Here is a 25,378-nt window from a genome sequence, read left to right as displayed (position 1 = left end):
AGCGTGGAGTCTTATCCACTACGCCACCAGGGAAGTCCCCCCTTCAGTTCATTCTTAACACAGCAGTCAGAGGGCTCAGAAATACAACACATGATCATACGGCTCCCCAAATCCTCCAAAGGGGTCCCATAATAGTTAAAATCCAAAATAAAATAAAATATGAAATAAAATCCATGGTTGATTGATCTGATCTAGCCTCTTTTTACTTCTCCAACACCATATCCCACCATTCTCCCCCTTGCTCACTGCATTCCTGCCACGCTGGAATTTTTTTTGCCTTTAGAACATGCCAAGCTTTTCCTGCTTTAAGCACTGGTGTTCTCTCTACCTAGTACTCTTGATTTTTCCCCTTGACTATTACTCAGCTTAAATATCACTTTCTCAAAGACGGGTAACAACAACAAAAAAACCCAAAACAAACAACAAAAAACCCTAAAAGTGGCTTGACCAATAAAGCAATTAAAAAAAATATTTTATTTATTTATTTATTTGGTTGTGCCGGGTCTTAGTTGTGGCGTGCAGGATCTTCAGTTGCAGCATGCGGGATCTAGTTCCCTGACCAGGGATTGAAGCCGGGTCCCCTGCACTGGGAGCATGGAGTCTTAACCACTGGACCACCAGGGAAGTCCCCCTATAAAGGGATTTATTATCTTATATAACCAGAGTCCTAAATCAGGGCATCTCTGTAACTTGTAAAAGTAAGTGGTTCAGCAATGTTATCAAGGATCCAGGTCCTTTCTGTCTTGCTACCTACCAGTCCCAGATTCTTTTTTCATCATACTTATCACCATTTGAGACGATATGACGTAGGGGTTAACACAGACTCTGAAGCCAAACTGCCTGAATTTGAAACCTGGCTACCATTTTACTAGGTGTTGAGTTAAACTACTCAATCTCTCAGTTTCCGTATCTCTAAAATGCGGATGATTATTATAGTATTACCTACCTCAGAGGGTTGACTTGAGGATTGAATGAGTTGCTGTGAGGACTAAATATGTAAAATGCTTAAGCAACCTAAATGCCCATTGACAAGACAAATGGATAAGGAAGATGTGGTACATATACACAATGGAATATTACTCAGCCATAAAAAGGAACGAAATTGGGTCATTTGTAGAGACCTGGATGGACCTAGAGACTGTCATACAGAGCGAAGTAAGTCAGAAAGAGAAAAACAAATATCGTATGTTAATGCATATATGTGCAATCTAGAAAAATGGTACAGACGAACTGGTTTGCAAGGCAGAAATAGAGACACAGATGTAGAGAACAAACGTATGGACACCAAGGGGGGAAAGCGGCGCGGGGGTGGGGTATGAATTGGGAGATTGGAATTGACGCATATACACTAATATGTAAAAAATAAGTAATAAGAACTTGCTGTATAAAAAAAATAAATAAAAATTAAAAATATAGATTTTTTTGATTTTTTGCTATAGATTTAGCAGGGTCTCCAAAAAATAAATAAATATGTAAAATGCTTGAAACAGCTACCCTACTTCTAGTTCATTCCTCAGGCTCAGCTGTATCCTGGAGACATTCCTGTATCCTTTTAATAAATTCCCCTTTCTCGTTTAAACCCTTCATTGCTGGGGTTCTCCACGGGGTTCCCCGCCATCATTTTGCTTTGGCGCCATCTGGCGCCCAAAAGAGAAGTGACGCGCCTGCGTTCTCCACTGTCTGCCTTTTGTCTCTTCCCTTGGTCGAATCCGGTACCTATACCTTTAAGATGCTTGGTCAAGACTGAAGAATTCGGGGGCCGGGGCCAAGGAACGCAAGCATGAAGTCCTCTTAGGTTGGTCCCGTCCGGGTAAGGGGCGGGCTGTAGCAAACTCCACGTAAGAAATTGGTCCTTCTTTCGGCTCCGCCCCCGTGAAGCAATCATGAACGCCTGTGATTGGTCAGGCGCTCTGGAGGCGGGGGCTCCGAGCTTGGCTCCAGGTTCTTCAGCAAGTCAGGGCTGCGGCGCGGTGGGCGGTATGTCGGCGCGTGGGGAGACGCGTGGGGATGCAGGAGGAGAGGGCACTGCTGCTGCCACCCCCTTCAGCTTCAGCTCGGAACCAACGCTCGAGGACATGTAAGCCGTCCTTGCCCAGGCTGGGCTGGGGAGATCGCCCCCCTTTCTCCCTCCATTTGGGGAGGGTCCCTCCACGTGGTCGGGAAGAAGGCTGGCAGCTGTGCTCAGGTCCTAGCTCTGCTGGCTGACCCCCGCAGGCGAGCCTTCTAACCTCCTCCTCTGTAAAATGGGCTTAACAATGCACACCTGAGGCAGGGGACATACCGGAGTACGATGCTGCTTCTGCCTTGTCTCTGCCCTCCAGGAGCGGGAGGTAGGACGGGGGATAAATGTAGTGTTGAGAGGTGGTTTCTTGCTGGAGGAAATCAAGGAGGGCTTCTTAGGGGAAGTGTCCTGGAGCTGTATTCTGTAAAATCAATAGGATTTAGATATACAGAGATAGGGCTATTCCAGATGGAGGAAAACTGCAGAAGCAGCAGCAGGAGGTGGAAAAATGAAAAAGAAAGTATTATTAGATTTCGATAATTTAGGGTCTGTGTAAGGTCCCACCCATTTTATAGATGAGGAAACCAAGTCCCCTAAAGAGGAAACGACTTGCTTAGGCCACCCAAGGAATTAGTTGCAGAATCCCCCCTGATATCCATGCCCCCATTACATATCACTGAGGTACCTGCCAGGGCCCTGCATCTCCTCCCCCATCCCCTAACCTTGGGACCTGGACTTCCACCCCTTTCTCCTATTCCAGCCGCCGCCTCCATGCTGAGTTTGCTGCTGAACGAGACTGGGACCAGTTCCACCAACCTCGGAACCTCCTCCTGGCCTTGGTGGGGGAAGTAGGGGAGCTGGCAGAGCTCTTGTGAGTAGATGACAGGCTTCTGGAAGAGTCTGTGTGTTGGGGAGGGGAGGGGAGGATTTATTTGACCATTAGATATTCCTGGATCCAATTTCCCCTCCTCACTACCAAGCTCTGTACATGGTTGCTGGGCATACAAAGATGACTTATGGGTCCCTGCCCTCTAGGGGTGCCCAGTCTCCTGGGAGAGAAAGGTGTGAAAACAGCAAGGCAGGTCCAGGTCTAAGAGGGGACAGTGGCAACTGTCCTTTACCTCTGCCTCTGGGGTGGAAAGGCAGGTATTCTATAGAAGACCTGCCTATGGCATTCCAGACAGGGGGAGTTTACATTTGCAAAGGTAGTGAGGTGGGAAAGGGCAAGTTAAATTCAGGGAGAATATAAGATTCCTTCAGTGTAAGCTTCTTGAGGAAGAGCAAGGATTTTGTCTGTTTTGGTCTCTGGTGTGTCCCAAGTGGCTGGGATACAATAGGCACTCAATATACTGTGGCTGTGGAGGACAGGGGTAGGATAGGAACACAGAATGATAGAATCAGGGCTGGGAAGTAATGGAGTTTGGACAGACCAGATTTGAATGGTAGAAAGGTCACTGTGTCTGCAGGGTGGATTGGATCCCCAAGAGAACTGGGTCAGGGGAGACCAGTGAGGAAGCTGGTGTAGATGAGGCAAAAGGTGGTGAGACCTAAGTCAGGGCAGTCACTGTGGGATGGACAAATGAGGGCACTGATGTGTGTGAGGGCAAGCCATTCGTTCATTACAGATTTATGACCACCATCTGTGTGCCATGTCCTCTAGAATCAAGATATGGCCTTGAACAAGATAGACACAGTTCCTACCATCACAGTGCAAGGAGACTGACAATAAATAAGTGAACTAATTTTAAAAGATGTGGAATTGTCACAAGTTCTATGAGGAAAGTAACACAAGGTGATGAGAAAGAAGGTAACAGAGGGAGAAGGCTTTTCTGAGGAGGTGACATCTGAGCTGAGACCTCAGTAACAGCCAGCCATGGGAGGGATGGGGGGAAGAGCATTCAAGGCAGAGGGAGCAGGAAGTGCAAAGGTCCTGTGACAGTTTGGCCTGTTTGCAAGGCAGAAAAGGCCAGAGTGGCTTTAGGTGGGGAGTGAGAGGGAGCATGGTGGATAATGACACTGGAAGAAGCAGGAGTCAGTTCATGCAGGACCTGGAGGGCATGGTAGGAGTTTGGATGTTATTCCAAGCACACTTGGGGCAGTTTTAAGCAGGGGAGGGACAAAATGTAATTTGTGCTTTTAAAAGATGGTGCAGGGTAAGAGTAGAAGATGAGTTAGAGGCTTCTGCAGTGGTCCAGGTCTAAGGTTTAGTCTGGGGTGGCAGTGGCTAAGGCCGGCAGGGGAGGAGTAGAATTGTGTCTCGATAAGTGAAATGTCCTTTTGGCTACTCCTTGGCTCAGGTAGGGACACAGAGGTCTGGGTGAATCACCTGATGGGGTCTCTTCCCCACCATGAAGATTCCAGGGCCCAGCTGGGTTGACTTGTCTTTGGAGGAACCTCCTAGGAGGTGGGAGTTCATTGCTGCAAGGTCTGGGGTGTGCCCCTAAGAGAGGTGGAACCCATTGTCCTAGCTAGCATCTATGTGTGTGTGCCTGTCTTTGTGTCCTGTCCTCAGTCAGTGGAAGCCGGATGAGGAGCCTGGGCCCCAAGCCTGGCCTCCCAGGGAACGAGCAGCCCTTCAAGAGGAGCTCAGTGACGTCCTCATCTACCTGGTAGCATTGGCAGCCCGCTGCCGTGTAGATCTGCCCCGAGCAGTGCTCTCCAAGATGGACACCAACCGGCGACGCTACCCAGCGCATCTGTCCCGCGGCTCTGCCCGCAAGTACACAGACTTGCCCCACGGGGCCACCTCTGAAAACCAGGCTGTGGGACCTGCAGACCTTGCCTGTGAGTCCACAGGTCAGGCCTCAACCTAGAAACATGGGCACAGAACCTGCAACTCAGTACGGCATCTGAGGAGCAGAGGATGCTCCAGCCATGCTACCTCATTCTAGTCCTTTCCTAACAGATCATGGGCCTGGGGGCTACCCTTCTTGAGGTCTGAGGCCCAAGAACCTCCAGTAGATAGCCTCCTGGTTTTTTCTCTCTCAATAAAAGTTTTGGTTAGCAACTTCTGGATTCTTCCTGGGGCAGCTGGGGAGGCTCTCTGTCTCAGCACATGCTGGAGAGGGGTACCAGGGATACCTGTGAGCCCAAAGCCCATGTTTCTCTATTATACCTCCCACCTGCAGAGCAGAGAGATCTGATTTCTAGTAAGTTCTCTGTCTGACCTCATGCAAGTAAGTCCCTTCCCCTTCTCTAAACAAGACTGGAGGCTTTATGTAGTGTTGGATAGGAGCCCAGATTCTGGAGCCAGGCTGTCTGGGTTCAAACGCCATCTTTGATTCTGGATGATGTTCTGGATTATATTGTCATCTTTCTGTGCCTCCATCTCCTCATCTAAAATGAAAATAAGGGACTTCCCTGGCGGTCCAGTGGTTAAGACTCTGCGCTTCCACTGCAGGGGGCATGGGTTCCATCCCTGGTCGGGGAACTAAGATCCCACATGCCGTGCAGCCAAAAATAAATAAATAAATAAAATAAAATGAAATGAAAATAATGTTATCTACCTAATAGGGTTGTAAGGTTTAAGTAAGTTATTCTAAGTAGAGTGCTTAGGACAGTGTAAGTTTGCAGTTGTCATTATCTGTTTGCTTTTTCAACTCAAAACTTTCAGGGGCCCAGAGCAAGAAATTTCAGCAGTTAAGGCAGGCGTGGGCCTTGTCCATCAGGACCCCAGCCCTGTGAGAGCCCTCTGCCCCTCTCCCTTGGCCCCCAGCACAAATCAGGGTCAGGTCTGTCTGATATGAAGCAGAACAGGGCTTCCTCTCTTTTGGGGCTTGGACCCCTTAGCCCCCTCCTTCTCTCCCAAGGCCAATTTGCTTGTTCCACTTCTACACCTAAAGATAGTGTTGGGTATGTATGATTCACCCGTTGTGTGACCCCAGGCACATCACTTTCCTTTCAGAGCTACCCAGGGAACTAGCAGCCTGCCTCCTTCACAGGGTGAAACCTGATTCCACATCAGTACAATAAAGCATTTCCCTTTACTGGCCTCATTCTTATTAATGACCTCACTTCCTCTTAACCAGTGACCTCTCTTACTTCCTAGGTAAAAGAGACTCCATCAGATTGGAACTGCTTTAGCTTTATCTTCCCAAACCCTCCTTTCGTCTGCCCACCAGTGATAGCAGGAGCCTTATCTTATTGATCTCTTATTTCATCCTGTCTCCTTGATCAATTATCTCCTCTCTCCTCCATATAATCAAAGTCTTTTCCTTTCCATTAGCCCTTCCCATTAGCACATAAAGCATACTTGAGTCTCTTTCCTATTGACAAGACAAAACCAGCAAAACTCCAGCTACTTCCCTCATGCTTTTCACAGCCAAACCTCTTGAAATGGATCTACACCGATCCACTCTGCTTCTTCATTCTCTCATTTCTACCCTAACCCACTCAACGCTGGCTTTCACCCCCCACCCCTCCACTGAAACTGTTCTCATCACTTTCCCCGAATTCATACACAGTGGACACCACAGCAGCATCTGACTGAGCTAAGTTTCCTCCATAAAACACTTTCCTCTAGATTTCCCAGACAAGACACTTCTGCTTTTCTACCTCTGGCTATTCTGTCACAGACTCAAGTTCTCTACTACCCTCTTCTGGATGTGGTGCCATGCCCTCTAGACCTGATATCCCCAAGGTGTTACTTCCAATCACCTCCCTGACCCGTCCACATTTACTTCACACTCAATGTGTCCAGATTGGGGTGTAACAATTGCTGCCACTTCAACTCTGGTCCTGCTCCTCATCCCGTGTCCCCATCTCAATGACACTGCCTGCAGTCACCCAAGCTAAGAAATGAAATCAGCCCCATCTCTCCTTTCTCCACGTCCACTTTACCTCCTATTAATTCTAGCTCAATAATATGCCATATCCCTCCCTCCCCTCTAATCCCTCAAGGCTTCTTTGTGGCCTTGGAACCTTTAACCTGGCTTCCAGGGTCCTTAGTGGTCTGTCTCCTGCCAACGTCCTTGCTTGTTGTCCCTGCCTTCCACCCCAGAGGACATCTGCAAGCTCTAACAAGTCTGGCATGCAGGTTCAGGGGTTCTCTCCATACGTCCCCAACCCCAACTCTCTTGACCTTAAGACCAGCTTAAATGCCACCTCTGAGAAGAGCCTCTCTAAACTCCAAGATTGCACTGAAGACCTCTCCTATCCAGCAACGCCCCCATCAGAGTTCCAATGACAAGGGACTGCACTTGCCTGTGTACTTGTCCCCACTGTGCCATTCACTGGCTGTCAGTACCTATTTACTCATCTGCAGAAATGGAGGTAAAAGAGTTACCTCACTTTGGGATGCTTTGAGGATGAAAATGAGCTGATAATAATGTAGCACTGAAGTTCTTTAACCTAGTGCTAAAGTTTCCACTATTGCTTCTCTTTACTAGACCGAGTTCCATGAGGTTCATGCCGGCTCACTCAAAGCTCTGCAGAATGCAGTGCCTGTTGATCACGAATGCGCTAAATTTATGGACCCTTCTAGGTCTGAGGTCATGAAGACATAACCAAGGACCAAGCGTGGAATGACTCCACACACACACACAAAACCAGTTCCTGTAACACTTTTGGGCTTATAGCCCCACTTGACTCCATGACAATTCACCTAAATCAGCTAAGCCTGGGGAGACCCCCAACTTTCCTCCTAATTCACACCCCACCCACCTCATTCACAGGCACGGGTGGGGTGAGAGTATAATACTTTATTCACACGGGCCGAGGGGATGTAATGAGGGGGAGGTGGGCGCGTTTCCAGGGACCCCGGTAGGGGATCCTCCCTGTCTCCCAGTTCCAGGGCAGCCAGGCCCGCCGTCTCACCCTATCTGAGACGCAGGTGGCGGGGCGGGGAGTTGTCCGGGTTAACGTAGCCCCAGGTCGGGATACTAGCGTGCCCCTCCCCAGCTCGCACCCCGCGGAGATAAGAATGGCGATTCAACTGCCCTCACAATCTGGGCAGCGCTCAGTGGCAGTGGCTCCGGCGGGTAGCTTGAAGTCCCGGCCGCAGCCCGCGCAGATATAGAGACGGCGCCGCATATGGGCGCGACGGTGGCGGATGAAGTGCGAGCTGAGGCGGAAGCGCCGGCCGCACTCGGCACATGGGTAGGGCCGCTCGCCTGTGTGCGTGCGCGCATGCTCCGCCAGGTTGGAGCGGTGGCCGAAGCCGCGGCCGCACACGGCGCAGCGGTGCGGCTTCTCGCCCGTGTGCACGCGCCGGTGCTTGGCCAGCGCCGAGCTCTGAGCGAAGCGCGTGCCGCAGTCGGCGCATGCGTACGGCCGCTCGCCCGTGTGCGTGCGTCGGTGGCGCGCCAGACACGAACTGCCGCCGAAGGCGCGTCCGCAGTCCGGGCACGAGTACGGCTTCTCGCCCGTGTGCACGCGCAGGTGCTGTGCGTAGTTGGAGCTCTGCGCGAAACGGCGGCCGCATTGTGCGCATGCGTACGGCTTCTCGCCCGTGTGGCGCCGCCGGTGCTGCCGCAGGTTCGAGGCGGCCGAGAAGCGCTTGTCGCATTCTGGGCATTCGTAAGGCCGCTCGCCCGTATGCGTGCGGCTGTGTTTGGTCAGCGCCGACTTCTGCGAGAAGCGCCGGCCGCACTCGGTGCACGCAAAGGGCCGCTCGCCCGTGTGTATGCGGACGTGCTTGGCCAATGTGGAGCGGCGCGCAAAGGCACGGCCGCAGTCCCGGCACGCGTGTGGGCGCGCCGGGTCCGCCGATGGCGCTGGCGCCTCGCTCGGGACCTGCGGGGAGAGGGGGGGACAGGTCAGCCCTGACCGAGAGGCTCGGGAGCCAGAGACCTGGGGCTCTGCCGGCTGCAGCCTCTCCGTCCCCCGTTTGTACAGTAGGAAAAGGCACGGGGTGTGCCTCTCAGGACGGTTGTGCGCGTTAAATGAGATTAACATAAACGCACATATCACAATGCCTAGTGTCATTCTAGCTATTCTTTATTAATTCATCCAGTATTTATTGAACGCGTACAATGTGCCAGACTCTGTTCTAGGAACTGGGGATTCAACATTAAAATTTTTAAAAAATTCCTAGTTTCAGGAAGAATGGATACGGAGTGCTGGTATTGGAGGGGGTGCTGCAAGTTTAAATAGGGTTGAGAAGCCTCGCTGATGTCACATGAGCGAAGACCTCAGGAGGTGAGAGAGCAGGTTCCAGAGGGAAAAGCAAGGCCCTGAGGCAGGAGTTTTCCTGTTCTAGGAATGGCCAGAAACAGTGCCTAGGGCGGACGGCAGGAGGGGAAGAGTAATCCATGGAGTGGTCCTGAAGGGGATATCTTAGCATAGGGCCTTGCATGTGAATGAGGTGAGGACTCAATAGAGATGTTAGACGGTTTTGAGCAAGGAGGGGAACAGATTAGACTCATATTTTAAAAGGTTTCAAGGGCTTCCCTGGTGGCGCAGTGGTTAAGAATCCGCCTGCCAATGCAGGGAACACGGGTTCAAGCCCTGGTCCGGGAAGATTCCACATGCTGCAGAGCAATTAAGCCTGTGAGCCACAACTACTGAGCCCGTGCTCCGCAACAAGAGAAGCCACCGCAATGAGAAGCCCACGCACCACAACAAAGAGTAGCCCCCGCTCGCCGCAACTAGAGAAAGTCCGTGCGCAGCAACAAAGACCCAACGCAGCCAAAAAAAATTAATTAATTAATTTAAAAAAACAAAAAAGAATGAAGGAGGGCAGGGGGCAGGAACCCAGTGAGGAGGCTACTGTACTGCAAGCCAGAGAAGACAGTGGCTTGGACCCAGGTGACAGAGGTGGGAAGTGAAGGTGGTGAGAAGTGGTCTGCTTCTGGATATATTCTGCAGTTTGAGACAGCAAATTTGACAGTAGATTAGACATGAGGTGTAAAGAAAGAGAGGAGTAAAAATGACTCCAAGGATTTTGAGCTTAGCAGCTGCAAAGGCGGAGTTGCCATCTACAGAGCTGAGGGTGGAGGGAGGAGCAAGTTGGTACCTACTATCCGTTTCTGATCTTATCTGCAGTTCTCCTTGACACATCTGGAGCTCAGGAGAGAGGCCCAGGCTGGAGATGTTAATTGGGAAGGCATCAGCGTGGAGGTGGTTTTTAAAGCATTGAGACTGGATGAGTTCGCCCAAGGAATAGGCAGAGAGAAATGGGGGTGGCAAGACGAAAAGCAGCCAGCAAAGGAGACTGAGCAGAGGCAGCCGGTGAGGCAAGAGACCCAGGAGAGCACAGTGTCTTAGAAGCCAGGCCACCATCAAGTCCAGGCTCTCTAATAAACTTTCAAGAGCAAGCACCTATCATTTTTTAAGCTGCAAAAAAGGCAGCCAGGGTGAAACCCAAATACTATTCTGAGGCCTGAAATGAAAAAAATTCAAAAATAAGCCAGTTTCATGAGGTCTGGGCCTCTGGAGATAAAATCAGAAAAAGAAATGCTTTATAAGAAGCAGATTAAAAAAAAAAAAAGCAGATGAAGGGAAAACAGTTTGTACTAACAGTAAAGAGGAATACTGAGGAAACATTGCTTCCTTCTTAGAAAAGAGAAGGCTCATCCTAGCAAAAGTGGTGTTGAATCTCTACTATGGACTAAGCAAATAGGATATTAATTCATGACCAAATGAAAAACCAGGCACATATTAAGGATAAGACAGTGTTAGCTTCTTTCTCCCCATATTCCATCTCCACCAAGTGATTATCACTATTCTTCTTTTATAGATAAGGAAACAGGTTAAGAGAGGGTAAGTGACAACTAGGGAGTAGCGAGGCCTCTTCTTTCTGAAGTTGTAAGGAGGGCACCTTCAGGGCCTTCAAGATTCTTTGTTAAAAAGACAGTAGCTTTTTGGTAACCACCTCAGAAATTTGAAAACAAGGCAGTTTGGGAAACTGGTCACCAGCCAAGGGAACTCTGGTTTAAATACTATTATCACGATAATGATAATAGTGATAACAACATTACAGCGTAAAGATGTGACAGTGCTATGTTATGTACATTATTGTATTAAATCTTCCTGTCACTCCCCCTTGAGTCAGGCGTTATCTTTTGAGAAAACTGAGCTCAGAGAGATTAAATTCACATAGCCAGTGGGAGTCAGGACTGACCTTAGAGTTCTAACCCTTAACCAGTAGGCTAACACTGCTTCCCTGCACACAAAGCACGAAGATGTGACAGCGGCTGGACTCCAAGTGCCTGGCACTCTCCAAGAGGGATTCAAGGTTAAAGTACAACTTGATACTTTAAATCGAGAAACTCCCCACAGCAAATTCGGCACAGTCTGAATTCAAGGTCACACTTTCCAGTCTTGCCCTGGTTTTGACATCTATTGGGTTTATTTCATCACGTCAGCCATCGCGGAGAGAATTTTTCTCATTATATTTTTCTGGCCTGTTTTTCTTTGGCACCCTTCTTTAAGGTGACTTTGACCAGCCTGAGGACTTCCTTATGCTGTATTCACTATCTTGTGAAAAAGAAATTCTTCACACAAGTACCCTTGGTATCTCCAGCTCCAGGAGGAGGGGCCTTGGGTGCCCTAGGAAGAATCTTGGTAAGAGGGGCTGAGTCTAGCTCATTAAGACCCCAGGCAAGTCCCTCCCTTCCCCTGCCTCAGTGAACCAAGGAAGGCAAGGTAGGCTACGTGAGATCAATATTTCCCGACTTGAGGTATGCACATCACAGAATGCAAGAGGATTCTAAGTGTTAGGTAGGCTAACTCTTATCTTACTATGATCATTATGTATTTTCATGGATATTAGAAAAACAACAGATCACATGAAACCCACAATTTCATCAGTATTATTGCTCAGATGAAGGTAAATTTATTTAACAAAGCAATGTGAATCTATCTGAAGAAGAGCATTAAATAAATGAGCAAACAGGTGAGCAGTATACATGTGACTGAAGCTTGGCAAATACCAGACTTACATGCCTTTTAAGTTCTACAGCTGTTAGATTTAAAAATTAGAATACAGGGTATCTGCACTATAACATGAGGGTACTAGGGGGATACATGTAGTATAAGAATATGATAATCCAAGTATTTAAAGTTAGTGATTTTGGGACTTCCCTGGTGGCGCAGTGGTTAAGAATCTGCCTGCCAATGCAGGGGACACGGGTTTCAGCCCTGGTCCGGGAAGATCCCACATGCCACAGAGCAACTAAGCCCGTGCGCCACAACTACTGAGCCAGCGCTCTAGAGCCCAGAAGCCACAACTACTGAGCCCACATGCCACAACTATTGAAGCCCGCGTGCCTAGAGCCCGTGCTCTGCAACAAGGAAGCCACCGCAATGAGAAGCCCGTGCACTGCAACGAAGAGTAGCCCCGCTCACCACAACTAGAGAAAGCCTGAGTGCAGCAACAAAGACCCAATGCAGCCAAAAAATAAATTAAATAAATAAATAAATTTATTTAAAAAAATAAATAAAAATAAAAAATAAAGTTAGTGATTTTGTCTTCCTGCTTAAGGTGTTTTTGTTTTTGTTTTAAACCAGAGCAAACATTCCAGTTTTTTCCTCAGCCATTACTTTTCTAATTAATAACAATAACTGCCATTTACTGAGAACTCACTATGTGCCAGGAAGTGCGGTAAGTGCTTTTCACCCATGTTCTTATTTTAAATTCTCACAACCCTTTGGGTTAGGCTGTATTAGCACCATTTTAAAATAAGGATATAAGACTCAGAAGTAAGTGACTACCAAGGTCCTACAGCTAATCCATCGGCAGGGTCAGGATTTACACTGGAAGTCTGTCATTGTCTAAAACACCTCTTCTCTCATAGAATGATGCAATTCTATCTCACTGACAAGTTTAAGGTTACCTACACAGTTTGTCTCCCTCACCTGGACTTTTTTAGCTGTCAGAATCTCCCTTCTTTTGAGTACAGAGTATAAAATACAGTCCCTATCCTCTCGCTCATTGCTAAAGGAAGTGTGGTCCACAGACCAGCAGCAGCAGCATCACTGGAAACTTGTTAGAAATACAGAATCTCAAGTCGCCCCCATACCTACTGGACCAAAATCTTCAGTTTAACAAGATCCCCAGGTGATATGTACGCATGTTAAAAATGAAGAAACCTGATCTAGAAGATGCACTACTCCCAGGGAAAGCAGGTGGGAAAGGTGAAGAGGGTTTTCCAGGCTGAAAGACAACATGGGCAAAGTCTTCGAAGTGAGAAGGGTCAGGTGTGTTTGAAGCTGGGGCATGGGATGGGTGCTGAGTGACTAGAGATGAAGCCATGAGGTCAGACGATGAAGACCTTTGAATGCCAGGCGCAGGAGCTGAGGGAAACAGAATACCACTCAAGGGTTCAATTTTAAGCAGGGAGAGACAGGACTGGATGTACATAGAGCCCTCTGAGAAAACCCTTCTATTCATTAAAGATAGTTTGGATTTTAATAGGCAGTGAGAGAATACTCCAGCTACTGAGTGCAGCATAATTAAGGCCTGTTCTGGACAATGACCGGCCATGGGACTGGGTGAGAGCTAAGAGTCACAGAATGTTGACACTAGAAGGAGCTTTGGAGACCACTATTTCATAGAAACCAAGACTCAGGGAGACCACACAGCAAGTTGATGAGCTATCTTGTGGGCACGGTGCTAAATCTTTGTGGGATGTGTGTGTGTAACTCTCATTTCCACCCTCCTCCAAATCCAGTCACCCACGTGATACTTAGACTGGATTTCAAGGATCTTACTTTCATTATCTCATTTTACAGATGAAAAAGCTGTCGAGGCAAAACTGGTAAATAGTGGTTAGGATTTGAGCCAATGCTTTTAACCGCTACATGATACCATTTAGAGTCTAGCTCTACAGCCTTTTCATGACTAGCCATGCCTACACCCACCCTTCCCATCCTTAGCTCCATGCAGTCCAATCAATGTTCCCCAAAACCCCCTTATTTCCATCTTCTCTCCCCTGCTGCCACTACCTTAGAGCAGGCTACCAGCCATACCTGACCTGGTCTCCCCACATCAGCCAACGATTCTTCTAAATAGAAAATCTGATCATGTCTCTCCTCTGATTTGAGGCTTCTGATGGCACCGCATAACCTAACAGAGTATGTCCAAATTCCTAAGCTGGTTTTCAACACCTTTTACTCTCTGGCCCCGCCTACTTCTCTGGCCTTATCTTCTCTGAGCATTTGCTTTTGCTGTTTCCTCATCCTGGAATGCCCTTCCTCCTCCTCCATTTGCCAAATTCCCACTAAGTTTTCAAGGCCCACGTCAAAGTCATTTCCATGAAGCCTTCCCCACTGCCTTGAGTTATTTGCCCTCAATTCTCTGTCTAGGCCTCCATGTTCTGGGTTTCCCTGTTCACTCTCAGCCTCAGGATTCAGCCCAGAAAGGCCTTGATAAAAATGAGTAGAAAAATCTCCAGAAGGATGACCTAGCCCAAGGTCCTGAACTTTAGGGAGAAGAATGAATAATAGCAGCAAATACATACATAGTGTTTATTATGTGCCAAACACAGTTCTAACTCTTTACACGTATTAACTCATTTAATCCTCCCAACCCCAAGAAGTCGGTGCTATTATGATTTCCCTTTTACCAGTGAGGAAACTGAGGCACAAAGAGGTTAAACTTGCCTAAGGTCACACAGCTGGTAAGTGATAGAGTTGGAAGACCACCCTAAACTCTGGAGTCTGAGTTCTTAACTTATAGGCCAAAGGTGGAGACCAGGGGATTCACAGGGCCGGAAGAGGCAGGCTGAGCTAGGAGGATGGGCCAAGGAGGCCTGAGAAAACAGAACTAAACGGGCCACGGCAGTGAAAGCACGGAGTCCTAACCACTGGACCGCCTGGGAATTCCCTAAATAGTTATTTTGACTGGAAGAGGAGGCCACAGCAGCCAGCCCCCTCCCCCTAGGGCCCACCACACCCACTAGGGGGCAGCAGAACTTTCTTTTTCTGGGAACTAGCGCCTGTGCAGGAAGAAATCAGAGGGAGCCTGGCTGGGCCCACAAATCTGGCCCAGGAGTCCTCCAGCTGGACTCAGGGCTGCTCTGGCTGTGGGTGGGAGTCCTGTAGGGTTTTGGGAAGTAGAACTATACCTAGTGGCAGTTAGGGTCTCTAATGGGTAAATCTAACTCATATTTTGATCTCCTTAAAACTCCTCTCTTTAAACCTTCAACACCCTTATCAGTCTAACCCTGATAGACATCAAGCTCCACGAGGAACCAAGGAGAGCGTTTACTCTCCAGCACCCAGCACAGAGCCTGGCACAGTAGGCGTGACATCTGTATGATGGCAGCATGGACTGTGGGACAGAAAGACGGGTGGCCAACCCTGAGAGTCAAGGGAAAGTAGGGACAGGATCCCTGGATTCTGTCTGAGGGAGGCTGGACCTGCACCAGGTTTAGGGACGAAGGGACCCCAGGGTGTGGGACACGTACCTCCTTGTTGTCCATGGGGATCTTGAGTTTCACCACTTCATACTTCTCTTCACCCTCATCCTCCTCACCCTTCACCAGCAGCACCATCTCTTCTTGCATCTCTTCCTCCTCCTCCTCCTCTGTCTGCTGTTCACCGGGCATCTTGGTGTCCTGGGGCAGGGAGCTGAGTCAGAAGCTCAGGACCCGCCCCCCCACCATGGCTCTGGCCCACACAAGGCGGTGCAGCCGTGGCTTCTCCTGTGATCTTTGTGTCTGACTTTCTTCCCTCTATCCCAGCCCGGCCCTAGGCCCCAGCCCTATCCCGGGACCAGCTCGGAAGACTCTCGTTCACCCCACTCATCCCGGCATTCAAGGCCCTGAACACTTCGAATCTCTAGCCCCAGGGAGTCGCCACCCTCCCCGCGCTGAGTCACTCCCCGGTGCCTGGGTCCGCGGCCCGGAGTTCTAGGGCACGGGCTGGAGGCGGGATCGGGGCGGAGACCCTGAGGGGGTGAGCACTCACCAGCCGCAGGTTCGGGCGCTCGCGCTGCCCCAGGCCAGGGCGCCGGGCGGTTGGGCACTCTGCGACGCCGCGACTCTGGGGGCGGGGCGTAGGCGGGGCCTCGGTGACGACTGGCCATTGGTCAGAATGCCTAACCCCGCCCCCGAGGGGGAGGGGCCAGAGGACCCAGGCGTCCGGCCCAAACTGCCCCGGGAGGGTGGCGAGCCCACACCCAGTGCCTTCCGCTCAACCCCGACTCCCAAAGACCCCGGGCCGCCCTACTCGGTGTTCAACGTCCTCACAGTCCGGTAGTGACCTACCTTAAAGGCTCGTCTCCTGCGGCCGGCTCGGAGGTCTCCGCTGCGGCCAAGCGCGTCTGCTCCGCCCGAAATAGGCCACGTGCGCTCCCGCCCCTGCCTGGGCCTCTCGCTGGCGCCCCGCCTGGAGGGCGGACCCTGTTGCCTCCTCACCTCTTCCCTTCCCTCTTTTTCCTCTTCTCCCATCTTTTCTCCTTTCGCAGCGTCGCCTTCACTGTCTCCTGGTCTCTGGGATATCTTGCTTCTTGAATACATACTTACCAACAGCCACCCAAGCAACCGCTGCTGTTTGTTATGTGGTGTGCCTTGTGCCTCTTACGCGCCATCGTTATGCTAAGCCTTTTGCACATCTGATCTCGATCCGCACAAAGGTGGGTCCATTTCACAGATGAGCTAATTGAAATTCACAGATGAGCTAATTGAAGCTAACTGACTTGCCTGAGTTACACAGTAAGTGTTGTCACAGCATCCCCAGCAACCCAGTAGCCTAGGTGGAAAATTATAGCACACGGACCAGAGTCCACAGAAGTATCTTGTTTGGCTCTCAAGTTTAAAAGTTAACTTCAAAAGAAGCACGAGAGGTCTTTTACAAAATTTAATTTCCAACATTTAAAAATTGAGATATTTCATGTAAAGATCTGTATTTTCCCACTTCTCTTGAAAAAGATACCCAATTCTCCCAATTTATGAATGGGGCAACGAAGATTCAGAAATGATGAAAGAGAAATTACATTCAGTAAGTGCTTACAATCCCTAGTTGTCTCTTTACAACAACCCTGTGGGGATCAATCATATTACCTTCCTTTGACAAACGAGGGAACTAAAAGCTTAAGTAATTTGCTCAAAGTCACATAGCTGGTAAGTAGCCAATTCCAAACGTCATGCTCTTCCTGTTGCACCAAATTCTCTCTCAGAAATGAGGTTACATGAGGAAATAGGTAGCAGAGCCAGGACTCAAGCCTGATCCTCAGTCTGCAGAGCCCAGAACATAATTTGGATGTTGGGATTACATCTGGTCAAAGTTTTGCTCTTCCTCAGAGCTGGGAAAAGGGGGTAAATGAGTGTGATACTCACCCTCAGGATCCCGAAAGCCACTTTGATTGTGTTAATTCTCTCATCAAATATTTATTGAACCCTACTATGTACCTGGCACCATTCTAGATATTGGAGATGCAGTAGTGAACAAAACAGACAAAAATCTTAGCTACCATGGCACTTCTCAAGGTGTAAAAAGTGTCAACAAGTAAATAAGATAATTTCAGATAAGGATAGGTGTAAGAAGGAAATAGGGCCAGATGATGCAACAGGGAGTGGCTATGGTTGGGAGCTTCTTTAATGTGGGCAGGGAAGGCATCTCTTAGGATATAATATATGAGATGAAACTTGAATGATGAGAAAAAGTTAGCCATTTGAAAATCTAGACGAAGAATGTTCCAGACAGAACTACAGAGACTTTAAGGTGAGATTAAGCTTGGCATGTTTGAGGAAAAGAAAGAAGGCTTGTGTGGCTGGAGCCAAGTGAGTTAATGGAAATGTAGTGTGGGAGTTGGAGAAGAGGCAGGCAGGGCCAGATTATGGCTGGAACTCTAGCAAAAGGCAAGGCGTGCTTCCCCTAATTCAGAGAATCAGTGAGGAGACTCAGCTGGGAGCAGCGAAAGTCCCTACTGGAAGGTCCTCCTACTGTGGGAGGACTTTGGAACAGATGCTTGCAAAAGGAGGAACATGTACAAGTATCTGTCTGGAATCAGAGCTAGTTCTTGTTCTTGAGAATCTCACAGTCTAGTAAAGAAGGTGATTTTAAAATATATATGTATATGATATATATATTATATACATATGAAAAGGAAACAATAGGTGTTCTGGCAACTCCCTGGAAGGGAGTGGATATTGGGTGCAGGCCTCACCAAAGAGATAAACGTAAAGGACCTTCAGAGATGAGTGGGAGTTTGCCAGATGGACAAAGAGGTAGCAGTTTGTGGGACTGTAAACTCTCGTGAAGAGCACATCATGTTCCAAGGACATCGTTCACCAAAGTATTGAGTGAGCCTTATTGTGTGCCAGGCCCCTTTTAGGACTGGGAGGTAGAAAGTTGAATTTGGAAGTCTTTATCTTACTTCTCACTATTCTGCATTTCACTATTTGCCTTCAGCCTCACTAGAAGTTTACTTGAGTTCTTGAATCCCAAGGACTGGTGCATAGAACACGCCATCCGCCATCCCATCTCCCACCTCCTCCTTTCTTGGCTTGTTCCAAATCATTCTTTACGTCTTAACATAATTGCCACTTCTCTGGAGAGGCATTGAATCATGTGGGAGTCTCTCCAGCATGCCTGCTTCCTGCATAGTCTTTACCACGCTTGAAAATATTTGTTCAATGTCTAGCTTCTGCGTAGAAACTGAGGGCAGAAACTTTGTCTTATTCATCTTTCTATGCCCAGTACCCAGCACACAGTAGGTAATGCTGTTGAGTGTCTCTTTATCCTAAAGAAGCTCTAGATGTGTTAAGGGAGCTTAACACATCAGATGAAGGGAGTTCTAACCCAGGCTGGAGGTTTAGGGAAGGCTTCTGGGAGGAAGTAACACTTGAGGTGTTTGGATAGGTTAACACGTTGGGAAGGGGGGCATTCCAAGTTACAAAAACAGAATATTTAAGAGGCACGGGTCTGAAACCACACAAGTGAAAGGCCTTGAATGCCATCTAAGGAGTTAAGTTTTATAGAGAGGACATGCGCATATACGGCAGGGTTTTATTTTTGTTTTGTTTTGTTTTAAATTTATTTATCTATTTATTTACTTTTGGCTGTGTTGGGTCTTCGTTTCTGTGCAAGGGCTTTCTCCAGTTGCGGAGAGCGGGGGCCACTCTTCATCGCGATGCGCGGGCCTCACTGTCGCAGCCTCTCCCGTTGCGGAGCACAGGCTCCAGACGCGCAGGCTCAGTAGTTGTGGCTCACGGGCCTAGCCGCTCCGCGGCATGTGGGATCCTCCCGGACCGGGGCACGAACCCGTGTCCCTTGCATTGGCAGGCGGATTCCTAACCACTGCGCCACCAGGGAAGCTCCCGGCAGGGTTTTTAATAGGGGAGTGAAGTGGTCAGATTTTACAAAGTTCACTGCAGACTAGCTTGGAGGCCGACCTGGTAGGGAGGTGAGACACGGCAACCAGCAGGGAGGATCTTCCCAAAGCCCCAAAGGCCTCCATTCAGGTCTATGGGTGTTTGTGTGCACTTAAGGACAGAAGCCGCTGAGAACTCCAGGCCTGAACTCAAAATTCTGGGATTTCGAATCTGTTTAACAACTTGGCAGGGGTGCGAGGACTGGGAGGAGCCGCGCTGCAGCAAGCTTTCAGTGGTTTCTAAGGAAGCCCGGCCGACGGTTAAGATGTCGCGAGAGCTTCTACCCGGGGACCGTTCCCGCACGTAAATTAGCTGAGACGCCAAGCCAGCGAAGTTGTAGGGAGTCTTGTACTTCATTTCTTAGATGGGTGAACCGCCCTAGTCTTTTTTGTCCCTGGCCAATCAGGTCAGTTCCTTTTTCCCCTTCCTCCCTATTGGCGCCCTCCTCGGAAAAAGCTAGGAGTTGGAGTCCTGCACCTAATGACGCATGGGTGGCTGGGAAATACGGTTGCCTTTTCTGGGGGATAGAGACATCCCCTTTGCCCTGCCTTTGGGCTATGCAGCCAAATGACCTGTTTCTCGACAAATAAAAAAAGGGTCGCAGGGAGGTGGGGTTTCCCAGAAGGCAGAACATCAGTGTCGGGGTCTTCTGAGCTGGTACCAATTCCTGCCGGCCACTTTTCTCCCAGTACCTGTCGCCATAGCAACAGCGCTCGCAGAACACCCGCCCCCCCCCCACCCCCCACGCTCCCACCGAGTGTTTTTCCTTTTAAGGGTCGCGCTCGAGCCCGTGGCGTAGGTGGCTGCCGTGGGCAGCCAGAACTCAGGTCTGAGGCATCAGCTGACAGGCCTTGTGGCCGTTTTCTTAACCCGTTGTCAGAGCTAAAAAGCAGCTATGACAACCCAACTTCTTTGACAGGGCTCAAAGAGAGCAAGTTTACAACATGGCTTGTGGGTTTTGCCTGTGGTGACCCTTCGGCACCTTTTTCACCCCTCACCACGCACACACGAGTCCACGCCTCAGACAAGAAGCAGTTTATTGGCGAGACACATGGAGATGTGGCTGTCAGGCCTTGGTGCTTCCCTGGCTTCTCCCCAACCCTGTACTGCCCTTCTCCCAGTGTATCTCTGCTGCCGTCCACCGGGACCTGGGCTTAGCATCCAGGGCAGATGACTGCTCTTACTGCTGTCTCTGACCTATTCTGCCATGTCCAGGTGTCAGGGCAGTTTGGGCTTCTCCAGGGCAGATAGGTCTGGCCTCTCCAAGTGTCCTCTTCCTGGCTAAGACCACGTCCAGCGGCCTGAGGCTGGGTACTGCCTGCCTCACAACAATACTCTCACCATCAGTAGGGTGGTCAAGATGGCCCTGCCTCACTCTGTCACCCTAAACCTCAGAAGTCTCATTGTTGCAGCTCATAGGTCTAACAAACCCTGGTTCAGGGTGCTGGTCTCTCAGGGGCAAGGTTGGGAGGGGTCAATTTACAGGTTAAGAGGCAGCAGGAATTTAGAGTTCTTTAAGGGCCCTCAGGCTAAGGTCAGTTTATTCATCAACAAATATTTATTGCCTACTGTATACTAGGCAGTGTTCTAGAAGCTGGGGGTATAAACCACACTGGCAAGGTCCTGACTGAGCCCAGCCAGGAGTTTCCTGAGCTTCAAGGTCATTGTCTCCAAATCTCTATTGCTATCTATCCACTCCTTTCTCCCATTTGTTTCTTCCCCTCCTTCTCCCTCCCACCGCCTCCCAGGCCCTTTCTTCTCTGCTTAAGCGGCAGATACCCCCCCCCTTTGGTCTCCTGGGCCTCCACCCTCCCTGGACCCCATCATTCCAGTCCCGTTGGTGGCTCCTCTTTGAGGGGCCTTGCCTGACCATCCCCTATCCCAAAGGGCCTCAAGACCAGGTGCCCACGCTGGTGCTTGATGCGGGCAGAACTGTCACCAAAACCCTTGCCACACTCTGCACACTTGTATGGCTTCTCCCCGGTGTGTGTGCGCCTATGTTTGACTAGATCTGAGCTCCGGGGAAACTCCTTCCCACAGAAGCCACACACGTGGGGCTGGCTGGGCCCAGAGGGCTGAGCCCGGACTCGGGATCGAGGGGCCGTGGGTGCTGGGCCAGGGGGGTTGTGTGGCCTCAGGAGAGTGGATGGTGGCGGTGGCTGAGCCCGTTCACCACGGTGGGTGCGGAGGTGCTTGACTCGGGCGGAGCTGTCGGCAAAACCCTTGCCGCATTCAGGGCAGAGGTAGGGTTTTTCCCCCGTGTGTACACGATGGTGTTTCACCAGGTCCGAGCTTCGGCGGAAACCCTTGCCACACTCAGGGCACTTGTGGGGCTTGTCACCTGCCAGCGGTGGAGGCGGCTCCCCAGCCTGTGGGCCCCCAGGCTCCGGCTCCAAGCCAGGCAGGCCGAAAGGGCCATCACCCGAGTGCGAAGGGCTTCGAGGCGTCAGCGGGGGGCTGGTGCCGAGGGGAGGTGGGGGTGGGCTTGAGCTGGGGGGTGGGCTGGGGATCAGGGGGGCGAGGGGGTAGCCTGGGAAGCTGAAGTCCTGGGGCTCCGCGTGAGTGAGGCGGTGGCGGAAAAGGGTGGAGCTGAGGCTGAAGGTGCGGGCACACTCCGGACAGGCATGAGGCCTCTCGCCACTGTGCGTGCGGAGGTGCTTGACCCGGGCAGAGCTGTCAGCGAAGCCCTTGCCACACTCGGGGCAGAGGTAAGGCTTCTCTCCTGTGTGCACCCGCAGGTGCTTCACCAGATCTGAGCCCCTGGCAAACTCCTTTCCACACACATCACAGCCAAAAGGCTTGGGCCCCAGGTGACTGCGCTGGTGGCTCAGGAGGCTGCAGCTGAGCACAAATCTTTTGCCACAGTCGGTGCAGATGTATGGCTTGTCCTGGGCCTTAGGTCCCTGTGCGGCTGCCGTGGCTGCTCGAGATGGCTGCCGTCGGGGCACCACGGGCCGGGGGGGCTGCTCCCCCCGGTGTGTCCGCTGGTGCTTTATGCGGGCAGAACTGTCGCCAAAGCCCTTGCCACAGACCCCGCACTTGTAGGGCTTCTCGCCCGTGTGTGTCCGCTGGTGTTTCACCAGGTCAGAGCTCTGCCGGAAGCTCTTGCCGCACTCACCGCAGATGGTGGGGCGCTCACCAGCAGGGATCCTGGACCGAGGAATCTTTGGGGGGCCCTGGGCTGGTGGCCGGGCTCTGTAGGGCTTTTCACCACTATGAGTTCGCTGGTGTTTGATGCGGGCAGAGCTATCGCCAAAGCCCTTGCCACAGACCCCGCACTTGTAGGGCTTCTCCCCTGTGTGGGTTCGCTGGTGTTTCACCAGATCTGACATCTGCCGAAAGCTCTTGCCACACTCGCCGCACACGGCAGCCCGATCACTAGCCTGGCCCCAGCGTGGTTCTCCCAGGAGCCGAGGGCCTCTGTCCCGGGCCTGTGGTTTCCCAGGTCCCACTCTCTGGACCCACAAGTCATCCCAGGTCTGAATGCCTTCGGGTTTGAGAGAGGCATTTCCTACTTCATGACCTGGGGCCAAATCTTCCTCTTCCTTGAACCCCAAGTCATCCTCCTGTGGGGCATGTTCAAACTCATCTGGCTGAGAAATCTCCACGTTCTCACTCCCTAGACGTGGGGAAAGAAAAAGGAGTTGTAGACCCTGCCCTTTGGCTCAGCCCCTATCTTTGATAGCAACCTCCCCAGAAAGGCGTCCTTGACCATCTGTGGTTGCAAGGATCTCTCTTGCTCTCTCTCCTCTGAATTTCTGAAGCACTTATTATTGTCTGTGCCTCTCAGTAACAGTAACTTCCTTTTACCGTGCCCTTCACATGTGCCAATAACTTAACCAAGCATTACTGAATCCTTGCAAACAATCCTATGAGGTAATACTGTTAACTACCCCCATTTTACCAACATGGAGACTCCGAGAATTTAAGTCACTTGCTCAAAGTTATAAAGTAGCAAAACCAGGTTTCTAACTCAGGTCTGTCTGATTCTCAAGCCTGTGTTAAGCCCTACATTATACTGCCTCTATTTGGAAAGCCTGGTATTTGCTAATTACATTATATCTTTTTTATATTAGCCCAGTCTGTAACTTATTACTTCAATCATCTTGTGTGTACCTGAGAGGATCCAGACACACACCTGTCCCTCAGGATGGGTAGGAGAGATAAGGCACAAAAAATTATAATTGCAGGCTCAGAATAACTGTGCTGTCACGAGAGAGAGGAAATAAAGAGACAGGGCTGGGCTTTAACAGCAGAGAAAAGAGTAAACCATGGAAAGGGATGCTGAGACTAGATTAAGCATGTAAGATCTAGATTGAACACTAGACTAAGGCTTTTAATTAGTAGCAGAAGGGAGCTAGGGAAGGTTTTTGTTAAGGGAGACAGGATTAGATCTGGACTTAGATCAATGTGGCTGCACAGTGCATCACTGGAGAGAAAAGGGCTGAGGGGAGGCTGCTGCAATTGCCAGGATGAGACAGAATGAGGCCTGAAGTAGGGCAGAGGCAGCAAGCCTGCTGATCACTGTCGGGGACGGGGAGGGAGTCCTTGAAATGATGCCCCTCAAGGCCTGGCGCATAGTAGGTGCTCAGAAACACTGGCTCCGTCCCTCGGCTTTTGCTCCCCTCCTCCCCGCCCGCCCCCCCACCCCCACCCCAGGAAGCACAGTTCATGTCCGATTTTTCTGGGTCTGGGCCAGGCAGAGCCCAGCACCGGGGTCCCCACCCAGCCATTACCTACCCACGGCGGTGCACCGCTTTGGCCCTCACCTGTGCGGGTGCCTCTCAGCTGCTCCCTGTCCTCTGAGCCACGGAGATCCGCGCCCCAGGGCCCCACCGAGCGCTCCATCGCTGGCACGCCGCCCTGAGCAAGGGGACAGACACAATTTCACGGTCACACAGCCATGTGCGGACGGCGGCGCCCTGCCCTCTGCTGGCCGGCACGGGCACCGGGCAGCGTTCGGGTCCGAGGTGCGGGGCGCGGCTCCCGGTGATCCCCGCCCGCGCCGCCAGCCGCCCCTGCACCTGCTGCTCCTTCCGGCGCGCAGCCGCTCCCCTTCTCCTCCCGCCGCCGCCGCTGCAGCAGCCGCCTCCGCCACCCCGGCACCCTCCGGAGCTCCTCGGCGGGGCTCCGGTGCCCGCGCCGCCGACGGCTCGGGGATGCGGGCTCGGCGCCAAACGAGGAGGGGGGCTCAGTCCCAGGCGTTCCCCTGGGGCGGCCGCCGGGGGCGGGGACGGGAAGCGGAAGCGCCGGGCGGCACCCGGCCGCTCTAGGACCTTGGAGGAGCTGCACGCTTGTGGGGGCTGCCCGCGTCCTCCAGAGCTCGGTGGCCGGCGGGCAGCCGCGTGCCGCGGAGAGGGCTACTCTGAGCCGAGGACAGTTGCCCGAACTCGGTGGTATTAACCGTGTGCCTCCTGGGCTGGAGCTGGATGTGGTGGGCCGAAGACTTCCTAATTGTCGCTGTGTCGGGCCACCCGCGCCGACCTCCGGAGCTGGCCGACAGCGCCAGCCACCCCGGCCCGGAGAGACAAAGAGAGATCCCAAGGCAGACCCAGGGAAAGGGGTGGTGGAAAGACCAAGGCAGACAAAGGGCGGCAGAGGGCGGCGGAGACCCCAGATGGGGCGGGGGCGGGGCGCCGAGACACGGGAAACAAAGCGGGGCCGATCGGCTAGGCCGAGGGCCGCGCGTGGGGGCTGGGCTGGGGGAGACCGAGGCAGTAGCGGGAGCTAGTGGCAGACGCCAGATAAATGCTGAGGAGAAGCAGGCCGATGGACACAGACCTGGATCCGGAGTCGTAACCTAAGAGCCCTGAATCAGAGAGGATGGAAAGGCAGAGAGACAGAGACTGCAGCAGACCAAAAACACAGGAGCAAAAGATTGGCCGCCAGAAACAAACACACGTAGAAACAGATAAGAGAGACATAAAGTCATTGAAGCAGAGTCGGAAGAACTACAAGAAAAGGCAGGGAACCTGGAGAGAAACAGAGGCAGAGGAACGAAGAGTGAAACAGGCAGAGACAAAGAGAAACAGGGACACGAAGAAAGAGGCCATGGGGAGACTAGGGACAGGTCTACAGCCCTACCAAGGGAGCCCAGGGAGAGGCTAAAACATTAAAC

At 51.2% G+C, this 25,378-nt stretch overlaps 3 protein-coding genes across 3 annotated transcripts; 1 reads left to right on the top strand and 2 right to left on the bottom strand.

Annotated features, from left to right (window-relative positions):
- Positions 1-5,988, top strand: DCTPP1 (dCTP pyrophosphatase 1). The gene is made up of 3 exons (XM_082359691.1): positions 1-2,077; positions 2,763-2,873; positions 4,515-5,988. Exons 1-3 carry the CDS (start codon positions 1,884-1,886, stop codon positions 4,813-4,815), a joined length of 606 nt encoding a protein of 201 aa, XP_082215817.1. The 5' UTR covers positions 1-1,883; the 3' UTR covers positions 4,816-5,988.
- A 1,693-nt stretch (positions 5,989-7,681) lies between these two features.
- ZNF771 (zinc finger protein 771) lies at positions 7,682-16,051 on the bottom strand. The gene is made up of 3 exons (XM_082359690.1): positions 15,854-16,051; positions 15,352-15,501; positions 7,682-8,734 (listed from the first exon to the last, which is right to left on the bottom strand). The coding sequence occupies exons 2-3, from the start codon at positions 15,490-15,492 to the stop codon at positions 7,931-7,933; spliced, it is 945 nt and encodes a 314-aa protein (XP_082215816.1). The 5' UTR covers positions 15,493-15,501; positions 15,854-16,051; the 3' UTR covers positions 7,682-7,930.
- Positions 16,052-21,083: 5,032 nt separating this feature from the next.
- On the bottom strand, positions 21,084-23,933 carry ZNF48 (zinc finger protein 48; the record flags this gene model as incomplete). Its single annotated transcript, XM_082359725.1, has 2 exons — positions 21,084-22,879; positions 23,915-23,933. The coding sequence occupies 2 exons, from the start codon at positions 23,931-23,933 to the stop codon at positions 21,084-21,086; spliced, it is 1,815 nt and encodes a 604-aa protein (XP_082215851.1).
- Positions 23,934-25,378: the final 1,445 nt, after the last annotated feature.

This window comes from Balaenoptera borealis, assembly GCF_965194805.1.
Source record: "Balaenoptera borealis genome assembly, chromosome: 16".
NCBI classification, from domain to species: Eukaryota; Metazoa; Chordata; class Mammalia; order Artiodactyla; family Balaenopteridae; genus Balaenoptera; species Balaenoptera borealis.
Note: the sequence above shows the minus strand (reverse complement) of the source record. Positions and strands in the feature narration are given on the sequence as shown.